The sequence below is a fragment of the Globicephala melas genome, chromosome 18, assembly GCF_963455315.2.
Source record: "Globicephala melas chromosome 18, mGloMel1.2, whole genome shotgun sequence".
Taxonomy (NCBI): Eukaryota; Metazoa; Chordata; class Mammalia; order Artiodactyla; family Delphinidae; genus Globicephala; species Globicephala melas.
The window spans coordinates 23,384,249-23,397,345 of record NC_083331.1 but is presented as its reverse complement, the minus strand read 5'-3'; the positions used below and the strand labels follow the sequence as shown (position 1 = coordinate 23,397,345).

Genomic DNA, 13,097 nt, shown 5'->3' with positions numbered 1-13,097 from the left:
CAGACTTCAGCAGTTTTTGTTTCATATATTTCAAATCTATATTGATATTTACAGTTCACATTATCTTTGGGATTACATATTTTATGTGCATAAAATATTCTTTATCCTGTTGAATGCTTTTCATCTTGCATTCAATTTTGTCTCATATTAATATTGCTACATCTGCCTTCTTTTACTAGCATTTATGGATATATGTTCCATGCGTTTGTTTTCCAACTCTTTTGTTTTATAGATATCTCTTAGAGTAGCATATAGCTAGATTTTTGCTTTTTTTTTTTTTTCTGCAATCCAGGAACTTTTTTTTAAATAAGGAAATTTAGCCTATATACCTTTTTTGTGATTGCTGTCTTGTTGCTTATAAAACTTCCACCCTCTTTTCTGCCTTTTGTTGTAATTATCAATTTTTCATTTGATTTTTTTCTTCTTACGTTTTTGTTATATATCCTATTTGTACATACAATACAATTAAACATATAATAAACACATAATTACTTATTTTTTTCTATCAATATCTGGAATTCACTAGCATTCACTCGTGCAAAAGAAATAATAATTGTTTTACTTCCTATCCTTCTCTCTCCCTTGTGCCTCTTCCATAGCACTGAAATCCTCCATGATTTTAATTTCATCATGTTGATTCTTAATAATAAAAAAGAAAAAGAAAAAAGCTAATCATATATTTGGCTATAAACGTCATTGTCTTCTTTATTCATAATTGTTCTGATATCTTACATCTTCCTCTTTCTTGGATTCCTTATTTCTTTGACCGGAGTTTATTTTGTGGCAGTTTTTTTCAGTAAAGATCTTAGAACTCACACAAAAGTGATAAAGTTGGCTGGCTGTGCAGGCAGCTTGTCTCCAGGATGGCGGGGGGGAGGGGGGGGCACATATTCCCCCAGGTATAGTACATTTACCAGGAGCACTTTCCAGGCCCCAGGGTCTTTTCGTGTGTCCAAAAGTTCTTAGGCTCTACCCTTGGAGATAAAGGCCGGAGTCAGCTGGTCCCTCTCTCTTACTTCTTCCTCTGCTATCCTTGTTTGGAGTTCCTTTATACTCTACCTTCTCCCTCCAAGCACTATGCTAGATTTCTTACATGGGTTATATTGATTAATCTTCGAGTTAGCAAATATTAGCCCCATCCCATGCTATATATGAGGAAACCTAGGCTCAATGTTAGGAGAGAGGTTAAAGTTTGAGACCAGGCAGGCAGTCTGATCCTAGATCTACCCTCCCAAGAGGAGCACTGATGGTACCAGGTTCCAGTGATGAGATACTTAAGTGAAACTATTTTGTAAAGCACCAGTCAACTTTTATCTTTAACCAACTATTAACTACATCCTGAAAAAGACAGAAGCTGTTCCTGACATCCAGGAGCTGCCCTGGCATTCACAGCTAAGCCTTGGTGTTCTCCTATTGAAAGTAATTTCACACAATATCAATATGAGAGGAGGTCACTTTATGATGGTGATGAATCATGAAAAAAAAGACCACTCCATGATATATCTGAACAAAGAAAGATACATGAATCTTGTCTAAACCACAAAAGTGACCAAACACCCCAACATTTTGGCTAATAGGAGTGACTACTGCTTATTTATCAAGTACAGTATTAATTAATTAAAAGTATCTTCCCTCCTTTTAAATAAGATTAAGATACCTGATACCTACTTTGCTGTACATCGGAAACTAACACAACATTGTTAATCAACTGTACTCCAATATAAAAAAAAGTTAAAAAAAAAAAGAGGGCTTCCCTGGTGGCGCAGTGGTTGAAAGTCCGCCTGCCTTTGCAGGGGACATGGGTTCGTGCCCCGGTCTGGGAAGATCCCACATGCCGTGGAGTGGCTGGGCCCGTGAGCCGTGGCCGCTGAGCCTGCGCGTCCGGAGCCTGTGCTCCGCAACGGGAGAGGCCACGGCAGTGAGAGGCCGCGTACCGCAAAAAAAAAAGATACCTGATACATAATCACTATTACCCCTGCTTCCTGATAACAACCAACCCAGAACAAAACCCTGCTTCCTCAAACCCTCTCCCGAAATCAACCCGACAGAGGCCCAAACCCAATCAGTCCTTTCTGACATCTTACTAAGGCGGCTCACAATTCCCCCATCGTGCGGCTAGAGAATTTGGAATTTACTTCATAAGCAATGGGAAGTAATCAAGGCTTTTGGAATAGGATAGTGACATGACAAAAGCTGTGCTGTAGAAAATGAAATCTGACAAACATATAAGACAATCGAGAAAAGTGACTGTTGGCAAAGAGAGTAAGAAAGCCATTCCAGTAACTCAGAGGATGACTAGGAGACAGAAGCCATAATGCAAGTGGCATGTGATAAATACCTATATGAAGGTAGTGGCAGTGGGAATGAAAATGAGTTAACATTCACAGGACATCTGCAGGAAGAATTGATAGTGGCTAGAAATTTTAACCATCAACATGATTTAACATTCAGTAGACAGGGATTCTCTCAGATTCCTGATAAACTGTTCAGTCTCATTCTGAACAAATAGAGGATTTTTGTACCTGTAAGTTCACTTCATTAGCATAAGATAGAAAGTTACGAATAGGATGACTTTCAGTTCACCTTACTGAGATTATAAAATGTGAGGTTGGATTTAAGCCTACCATATGGATAAGGGATCAGTTTAGCCCTTAAGTGTCTTTTGGAAGCTCCCACGAAGGGCATTAGAAGTTTAGTGAGCATATTAGAAGACAAACTTGGAACCTAAGCATGCATATTCAGCAGACCTGCCTGGATCCTCCGCTCTAGGAAATTAAAACAGATGAAGATGTGCCTCCTAGGAACTAATCACACTATCATTCAAATGGAAATTAAAGAGATGCGTGGTTCCAATGGCGGAAATGAAGAAAACTTCCCAACATTACCATCGGCAGGCTGAGCTCATGGTCGTGCTTGGCAATTTAGAAATAAGAAGGTCCTACTTTGGAATGAGCTTGGTTCCAAGGGCTTTTTCAGCCAAGGTTTAAGAACTGAGCTCTTCTCCCCTGGAAATATTGGTACCTAGGAGTACAGTCCAGCCAGGAGAGCTCACAAAAGCCCATGTACCCTACAGGAAGCTTAACTGTGGAATTAATCCAGTGTCGGACCTGGGAAAGGATGTCCTTCGGGTGTGAGGAAAATCAGAGAAAGCAGACATACTTCCTCAGTTTTTCTTTTGCTTCTTGCAGGCAAAATTTAGATCTTCCTTGGAAGAATCAGAAGTCAGTTTTGCCCAAGTCTTTATCTCTGAACTGACGTACTCTATAGTCTTCTCCACAGGCCTATTCTATAGTCTTCTCCACAGGCCCCCCGTGTAGCTACAGGGCTTATCACCCCCACCCTAGCCTGATAATCCTGACCTTGTGAGTACAGCACACCTGTGAATTACTCATTATCCCTGGTCCTCCAAATCTCAAGACCAAGATTTGGCTGCATTGCTCAATATATCTGTGACTTTGAATTACTCAACCCTCCACCTGTAAAATGAAGATGATATATCCCTAACAGGGTTGATCTAAACGTTAAATGAAAAAATGTATATATGCCTAACTGCTGACACTCCATAGGTTCTCAATAATACAGCAGCTTATTACTTTGAAATAACATTTAAAAGAGCCAAGCACTTTGTATATTTTTAAAACTATACAAATGTACAATCTATTAGATTAAATGATTATTAGATATGAGTTAAAATTGTAAATGCTTAAAATATACCCAATTCTCACCTCTCCAGCAAATCCTTAAGAGAACATTGTTTTTCCTAACACCTGCACCCAAAATGCATCTGATTCACATCTTACCCTAACCCCCATAACTCATTACATGGGCTCAAAATTCAAATCTGTCTCGACATCCATCCAAAAACCACATGGTGAGAAAGATGACTATGACTCAAAATAAATTACCATTTAAATTTCAAATGCTGAAATTTAAATAACCTAAATCACAACATCCTTTCTTTGATTATAACAAAACACACACACACACACAAAGGTTTATTAACTGTTACTTCAAATCCTCAAATCTACCAGCAATATTGACTAATTAAAAAAGCCATCCTGAAAAATCACATTTGTATTTTTATAAGTAGTAAAGAATGACAGAGTAAAATAATGGTGAAAACTATGCCAAGGTTAGAAGCCTATTTCTACCCTTCACCTTCATGCTCAAGAATCCTAGAACTGGGCTTCCCTGGTGGCGCAGTGGTTGAGAGTCCGCCTGCCAATGCAGGGGACATGGGTTCGTGCCCCAGTCCGGGAAGATCCCACGTGCCGCAGAGCGGCTGGGCCTGTGAGCCATGGTCTCGGAGCCTGTGCTCCGCAACGGGAGAGGCCACGGCAGTGGGAAGCCCGCGTACCGCAAAAAAAAAAAAAAAAAAAAAGAATCCTAGAACTAACTCTACACTGTGAAATTCGAGTCTGTCCCCAGCCAGAGTAGCAGACTTAATGCACCATTAATCTGGTCTGTTCTCAGCCGCCAATTGAAATAGTCACAGTCATTTGATTTTTAAGGAAAAGACAGTACTGCAGAAGTACATTCCAGAGGTCTTTTCATAAAAACCATCCCGTGTGCTCCATCTGCACATGCAATCTGCTTGTGTATTTTCAGCCAGCTTGCTTGGGCAGATTAATGCGTACAATTAGAAAGCAACCCCACAGGCATTCAATAAACTGCTTTCACTATTACACTCAGGAGAGTCCCTCTGGATGTCAATAAAAGCCTAGTTTTCTGCCTGTTAGCTAAATAATTGACAACACTAAAAATAATCAGAAGCAAATGAATGAAGTCAGGAACAAGGTGGTAAGAAAGAATACATTAAGATTCTCATGGTGGTGCCCCAGGATGATATCATGAGCTTTTTCTCCAGCAACTTGGATTTACAGTCTGCTCAAGTCCATGGTTGCCCTTCTCTACAGAAAACAAAACAAAACAAAGAACACCACTCCTAGTCTGCTATTTGAAACACACATATCACAGCATTGAAAGAATTCCTCATTTGTGTTTCCATTCTGTGATCCTTAGTTTGACAGCTTCAGGAGAATCTAATTTTTTGGTGAAGGGGATGGAATAGGGAACAGCCAGGTTGGTCTAGTGAAAACTTTGTGCTGTTAAAATTCTAAGAGCTCTCGGACCGCCCTGGTGGCACAGTGGTTAAGAATCTGCCTGCTAATGCAGGGGACACGGGTTTGAGCCCTGGTCCAGGAAGATCCCACATGCTGCGGAGCAACTAAGCCCATGAGCCACAACTACTGAGCCTGCACTCTAGAGCCCGCGAGCCACAACTACTGAGCCCGCGAGCCTAGAACCCATGCTCCACAACAAGAGAAGCCACCACAATGAGAAGCCCGCACACCGCAATGAAGAGTATAGCTCCTGCTCACTGCAACTAGGGAAAGCCTGCACGCAGCAACAGAGACCCAACGCAGCCAAAAATAAATAAATAAATAAAAATTAAGTGTTAAACAGCAGAAACTAACACCATTGTAAAGCAATTATACTCCAATAAAGATGTTAAAAAAAATTTCTAATAGCTCTCCTATACAATTCTTCCACCATAAATTGATTCTAAGAAAATATGATAAAGGCTTGTTATAAGGATCCATCTTATACAAGAAGTTTCTTTCATATTTCTAGCTATATAATGGTCATTTATTTCATTAGCTATTGGTCTTTTAATATCAAAAGTACTTCAAAACAAAATACATTTAAAAAACACACACATATACTTCTTCTTGTGTTTCTCAATAGGCTTTAACAATCAATTTGAGATACTTCTCATTTTTAGCCAACTTCTCTTTTTCTTGGTTAACTGGGACTTTTATGATAAGCAGAAGAAAGATCAAGAGTGAAATGTGCGTGTAATTGAATTCAGCTCCACTGATAGTGTGTGAGGTGCCTGAGGGTAGAACTCTTCTTTCTTTACAGAAAAAGGATGATCTCTAGTATTCAGTAAAACACAAACTCAAAAAGCTGGAGGACTAGAAAAAAAGGTTTGATGACACAATCTCCCACATCCTTTAAAACTCCAAGAATCTCTCATCCTTCACTTTATCATGTTTAAAACTCCCCAGAGGATGGACTTGTTCCACTTCCCAGTCCTGTACCTGAGACCCCTCATTGGTAAGCAGGTCTTCCCTTTTCCAGTGTAAACAAGGATGCCACAAGATAAATACATTTGTTCTTATTGTGTCTCCAGACTACAAATGCCCCCATGGCATCTGGGGGCATTCAACTCCTCTGATTGGCCGAGAAATCAACTCTCATCCATTCTCTACCAAAGAAGGGTGGGGCAATAATACCTTAACCCTTAATCTATTGCCTGCCGCCCTGTATCTCTCTCTAAGACAGCCAACTTCTCCTGGTGTTTAGCTTCACACCAGCTTCCTTACCCCCATGTCTGCCTTAGAACAAAAGTGGGGAAAGATAACATCATTCATTAGCATTTCTACCCAACCCCATTCTATCTCCCACTCTTTTCCTGGTCTGGGTAGCGGAGGCCAGGTACCCAACTTGCTAATGGGAAAAGTGAAGTGCTGAGAAACTTCTTTTACATTCCAACCTCTGAGTCTTAAAGCAAGGAGCTGTTGCTGACAGTAGAGGCAGGAGAATCTCAGCAGAATGAGAAAACCAGAGGATGCTGTACTTGGAGGAGGGACACACTTTAGGGTGTCACATATGCTCACCCCAACATTAAAATGATCTTAAATTCTACAAATGAGGTGTAACGACGGGAATAGATAAGAGGAGGCAGTCAGTACAGTCCATCAGAAAGTGGGAGACCAATGACTAGTTCTGGTGGAACCAGAAATCTCTAAACAGTCTCTAGAAAATAAGCTGTCCAATCCCATTCAACAAGAACCTCTGTAAGAAGTTACATATCAAGTCCCCATGAAATTCAGTCACTTATATACCATTTTTTTAAATAAATTTTTTATAAGATTTTTTTTTTTTTTTTTGTGGTACACAGGCCTCTCACCGCTGTTGCCTCTCCCGTTGCGGAGCACAGGCTCCGGATGCGCAGGCCCAGCAGCCATGGGTCACGGGCCCAGCCGCTCCGCGGCATGCGGGACCCTCCCGGACCGGGGCACAAACCCGTGTCCCCTGCATCGGCAGGCGGACTCCCAACCACTGCACCACCAGGGAAGCCCTTTATAAGATTTTTTAAATAAATTTATTTATTTTATTTATATTTATTTTTGGCTGCGTTGGGTCTTCGTTGCGGTACATGGGCTTCTCATGGTGGTGGCTTCTCTTGTTGCAGAGCACGGGCTCTAGGGCCGCAGGCTTCAGTAGTTGCGGCATGCGGGCTCAGTAATCGTGGCTCGCGGGCTCTAGAGCACAGACTCAGTAGTTGTGGCGCACAGGCTTAGTTGCTCCACGGCATGTGGTATCTTCCCGGACCAGGGCTCAAACCCATGTACCCTGCATTGGCAGGTGGATTCTTAACCACTGCACCACCAGGGAAGCCCTATATAAGATACTTTATTTAATCCTTACAAATGGCCGATGGGAGAGATATTACCAACCCTAATTTTTTTTAGAAAAACTAAGCTTTAAAGAGGTTTAGTAGTTTGTCCAACGTCACAGCTGGAGAATGGAGCTAGGATTTTGAACCCAAATCTGCTTGGTTTTAATTCTACCACATTTGGAATTAACCTAGGGAAAGAAATATGGTTCTTTGGCTTTGTCTATTCTTTTAAGCAGTGTGCAAGTAACCTAGCTACTTAGAGCTGAACGCAAACTTATCTTTAAAGCTTGTATAAGAGAGTAGATTATCTACATTATAAAGCACATAGTAGTTGCCCTATACATGTTAGCTGCTGTAATTCACAAGTCATACTGGAAAAAGTACTTTGATGTATGACCACCAATTGGGAGCTTTGCTGATAATTGTGAAATTATTTCTCAATTCTTGTTTACAATAATATAAGTCCTCAGTCCATTAGGTAAATCCCTAGTTAGTTTAGATTCTGCTTGCATACTTCTTTCAAACAACATCTTCCTTATATTGGTGTTTTGGAAGTCTTCATAATCAAAAGTAACCTGGATCACCAAAAAGCAAGCCCTCCAAGTTATTTAGAATGGGGAATTTCTCAAATTTGGCAGTATTCTTTCTAAACTGTTGACTATTAAAGAATACTTTAATGAGTATAGATATCTCCAAACTTAGAACCTCACTTCTAGAGTTCAATTACATAATTAATAGTCAACAATCCAACACCAGATGTTTTGAATAGTTACTATCACCTAGAATTTAAAAGCACAATGAATAATATGTCTATAAAAGGTACAAAGTTCTGAAAATATAAACTTACCATTGCTGATGTTCTCTAAAAGCTTCTCTTCTGAGGTTTTCTTGAAGTCTCTCTTTCTCCTCTAGTTTACTGCTCTGAAATTTCAAGTATCAAAATGTAATCTATTAGGAAAGCTTTAAGCAGAATCATGATGTTAAAGTTACCCAAAGTCCAAAATCTTTAGGCTCAAGTGGCCTCAGTAGTCCAAAGTGGTACCTATCAGGGCTTCCAAGGTGATAACCGTCTCACAACCCATGTGCCCTACACTGAAAGCCAGGGGCTCCAAGTTCTTTCCATGGCTCCCCTCTCCCAACTTGATTGGTATAATCACAGAATCAGTATTTCACATTTTTACCTTAGCTCAGATGATAGCAACATTTATATCTTAAGCAGTGTTTTCAAAATGTTCTAAGGAAAACATGAAATTTCCACACCAATCATGTTAAATTAAAATTATAATAATAATTTTAAATAAAATTATAAATAATGAAATAAAATTATAATAAATGATTAAATAGATGATACAAAATATGTGTATATATATATATATAAATGGTTAAATAGTTGATACTACATATATATCTCCACATTACAATAAAGCATTCAGGAAAAGATTTTCAATAAGCCAATTCAATTCCCTTCCGACTTAGAATGAGATACTTAAAGCTGTTGAGAGACTGAACAGCAAATGTCCAAAAAACGCCATCTACTTGAATAGAAGAATCCTCTCATTTTTTAAATTAGTTGTTTGGAGAGTCTAAAGAACTTCACATTTGATATTACTGTCACCATGGCTCTGGCATATTTTAATCCAACTTAATAACCCAGAAACACTTGTGTTTTTTTTTACTATGATACAACTTGCATTTTTTTTAATTTGCCTATGAAAAACAAGTAGACTTCCTAGACAACAAATTTAATGGGGAGTTGAAACAAGTTCTACAACACAGGAGAGACTTGAAGTTTTCATTGAATCCAAGGGAGAAGTCAAGCAGCTGGATTATTTGCTTTTAAAAAAAAAAATGGACTTGTCCCTTAGGAAGACCTGTGAAAAGGGAAATAATAGAAATCGTCACTTCCAAACTCTAACGTAAGTTTAGCTCCATCTTCCAAAGAGAGGAAAAAACTGTTCATATTGTTCATTTCCATGAAAGTCTTCATTCACACAGAACTATTTACTCATCCCATTTTGAAAGGTAAAATGGATGATTTCAGTTTCAGAAAAAACATAAAGGAAATTTACTACAATCCAAAGAGAACTGTAATACAATTCAATTGTAATTCAATTATAATACAAGGCAATTGGATTATTAATGAATCACAGTTGTAAGAAGCAAACTAACAGAAAGTTGTACAACTGAACAAACATGATCTCAATCTAGAAAAAAATCCTGACTCATGAGACCAAAAGTAGTCAATTGTGATGAGTTCCCCACATCTCTGGGGGAAGAAAAGGGGGCCGGGAGGTAAAAGACAGCAGGCAAGCAAGCAGTAGGTATTGATTAAACCAGGATTAGGAATGCTACTTAGAGAACAGTGAGAAAATCACACAAGCATTTAGAGACCAGGGCTGGGTTCCTTTAGCAAGGTCAGAAATTGGAACATGGATTTTCATCTCTTCACTAATAGATTATCATTGGACTCAACTTACAAAAAGTTACTCAGTAGCTAAATTCTATCCAACAAAGGTCTGTTTATCCCTCAAGAGTTGATGGAGAAGTATTTTGCAAAATACTGGAGTATTTAAGTATTCCATACCTACCACTGTGGTAGCTGTTTTAATACACTAATCCAAATACTTAGATTTAGTCAGACTACTTATTTCTTTCCATTTAACAGTGAGTTAAGGAATCACCCAACCATACTTATACAAATACATAATATAAAAGATCTAAGAACATGAGGTCCAGAAAAAAAAATATGGAATGAATTCTAGGTCCACCATCACTGAGTGACCCTAAACAAATCATTTAATATCACTGAATCTCACGTATTCGACAAACATTTATCAAATGCCTATTATATGCTCAGTACTATGTTCTGTTAGATGCTGGGAATAAAAGCAGAGCAGTGCCTACTCTGGAAAATTTCAGAAGCTAGCTGGGAACACAGACAAGAAAGCCATGATGGCAGTGTGTAAAATATATTAGGGAATAGAGGTTTGCAAGTATGTAATATGAATACAAAGAAAAAGCACAGAAGTGGGCAATGGGGAAATGCTTTCAACAGTTCCACAGACATTCATTCAGTGCCTTCTGTGTGGGGAGACCCCATCCTGGGTTAGGGTTAGGGTTAAGGTTAGCCAAAATTTGAATAACATTTGGAATATGGCTTCTAACCTTGGGTTCATGAATAAACTGTCTGATAGGAGTATGCTCATTTTTATGGAGCGTGAGTCCATAGCTTTCTTCAGATTTCCCTAGGGGCTGATGGCCAAATAAAAGGATAAGAACCATGGGTCTAATGAGAGGTAGAAATTCTAGATAGAGACCGATCTTAAGCAAGAACTTTCCAGGAGGAAAAGGAGGTGATGGGAGCAAGGCTACTGCACTCCACTGTATGGTTTCTTACTGCCCAGAGGCCTAGCAGAGAGGTTAAAAAGGCTGAAATAGAGGCAGCATTCAGCTTACCAAGGCTTGCATCCCAGCATGGGGTGTTTCGGCACAGCAGAGGTGTCTTCTTCTATTTCTCACAAAAGTACCATCTGTCACCAATCTGAGCACCCACAGAACTGACTGCCTGGATGAAGAATCTGTTTCTAATTTGCACAAAGGCAATGATGGGATAGTAGTGGCCCTGAATAGGAAAAGGGCATTCCTATAACATACAATATTTTCAATATAGAAAGGCACAAGAGAATATGCCAGTTCAGGAAACCCCAAGAAGCTTGTGGATAAATTCAAAGGGGTATGTAGGGAGATGCGTGGAGGACAAGGTTGAGAAAGTAGGAAGAGGCAATTAGAAAGAAATTCATATGCCAAGTAAAGGAGTTTGGACTTCATTAAAGGCAATGATGAGCCATTCTGTTATTTTAAGCAGGATAGTAAGCTGCTCACCCTGAAAGCAACACGAAGGAGAAGCTGCAGAAAGGACCACAAATATAAAAACCAATGGTGTGCTTCTCACAGTAATCCAGGCCATAAATTATGAGTCCCAAATTAAGACAACAGGGATAGAAAAGAAAGGACGAATTCTAGAAAAACGTGGGGGACAGAAATAAGAGAGTAAAAAGAAATAGTAGGAGGTAGGCTATATTAATATAGAATGAGTCAAAAAAGGGGGGAAGATTACTGGTGACTATCATTTAAGAGCATCAGAATGAATATGAGGTCAGTTTTGAACCTACTGGATTTGAGATACACTGTGGCACATCTAGAAAGGATTATCAAGCATAATCAAGCATTATCAAGTAAAATATATGGTTCTGGGATTCAAGAATATGGTCTGGAGATGTGGATTTCAGAAATCATTAGCACAAGCGAAATCCACAGACGTGGAAATGCGGGGGCTTTCACCTAAGAATATGGTGGCACAGGCACAGGGAAATGAGAGAAGATGAATGGATGGGACCTGGATAGAACATCAATAGCAGAAAAACAAGCAGAGGAAAAGGATCCGGACGAAATCCAGAGGGGTAGAATTTGAAGGACAAAATACTATTTAAATAGTTACAATATTGCAAACAGTTTAGATAAGTTAGGAACTGAAGAGTCTCCACTGGGTTTTTCAACTAAGAGCTCATTAGGGATTCTTGGCTAGATAAATACCAATGAATTACTAGAGACAGAAGTCAAACTCAGCCCACCAAGAAACACGTGAAGGCGAGGATGCAAAGAAGGTAAGTTTCTAAGCTAGCTGAGCTCAGCATCACCTGGGGAACTTTGTTTAAAACAGAGATTTTTTTTTTTTTTTTTTTTTGTTTCAGGTGATTGATAAGGTGTCAGTCTACATACTGGCATGTAGGAACCCAATGGGGTAGAAAAGGCTTTCAAGAAGCTGAGCTGTGATGCTTGGGAGGGAGGAGTTGACAGCAAACCAGAACAGAGGCACTTTGTTTTTAAGATGTGAGATTTCAGTATGATTATACCCCAAGAGAGAAAAACAGAAACAACAAGAAAGCTACAGGAGAGGGCTTCCCTGGTGGCGCAGTGGTTGAGAGTCCGCCTGCCGATGCAGGGGACACGGGTTCGTGCCCCGGTCCAGGAAGATCCCACATGGCCCGTGAGCCATGGCCGCTGAGCCTGCGCGTCCGGAGCCTGTGCTCCGCAGCGGGAGAGACCACAACAGTGAGAGGCCCGCGTACCGCAAAAAAAAGAAAGCTACAGGAGAAAAGGAGGGTTAACGGATGGAGCAGCAATGTTCCCGGGGAGATGGAGGAAAGATGGGATGGGAAGCACAGGTGGGAGAATCCATCATAGCAAGAAGGGAGAGCACTTTCTTATTCCTGCTGAGATGAGACGGGGGCAGAAACAGCAAAGGAAGAGTAAGGAAACAGAAAAATATAGGTACTTCCAGCCTTGTGGTCTTTATTCACTAGAAGGTGGGAAATGAGGTCATGTGCTGAAAACGAAAGGTGACAATAAGAAGAATGTGAAAGGAGGAAGATGTCGGTAATTAGAGATGAGCCTAGACTGCAAAGGAAAGTGCTGTGCACTAGGAATTGTTAAAGACCCAGCCAGGAGGGAAGCCCAGCAATGTCGTGTGACAGGAAGAGCCAGTGTGTTTTTTCTCCAGCAACCCAGTTCATGTGGGTTTATTTTATTTAGAAATAAATTAAACCAATCCAATTCGTGTGTAAAATAA

At 39.9% G+C, this 13,097-nt stretch overlaps 1 protein-coding gene across 3 annotated transcripts in view; it reads right to left on the bottom strand.

Annotated features, from left to right (window-relative positions):
• The window catches only part of EPSTI1 (epithelial stromal interaction 1), a 96,870-nt gene that overhangs the window by 46,508 nt on the left and 37,265 nt on the right, over positions 1-13,097 (bottom strand). For all 3 annotated transcript variants that reach the window (XM_070044068.1, XM_030882170.3, XM_030882167.2), the window contains exon 6: positions 8,316-8,389. In XM_070044068.1, the coding sequence (XP_069900169.1) occupies positions 8,316-8,389 (74 nt within the window). The remainder of the gene's footprint in view (positions 1-8,315; positions 8,390-13,097) is intronic.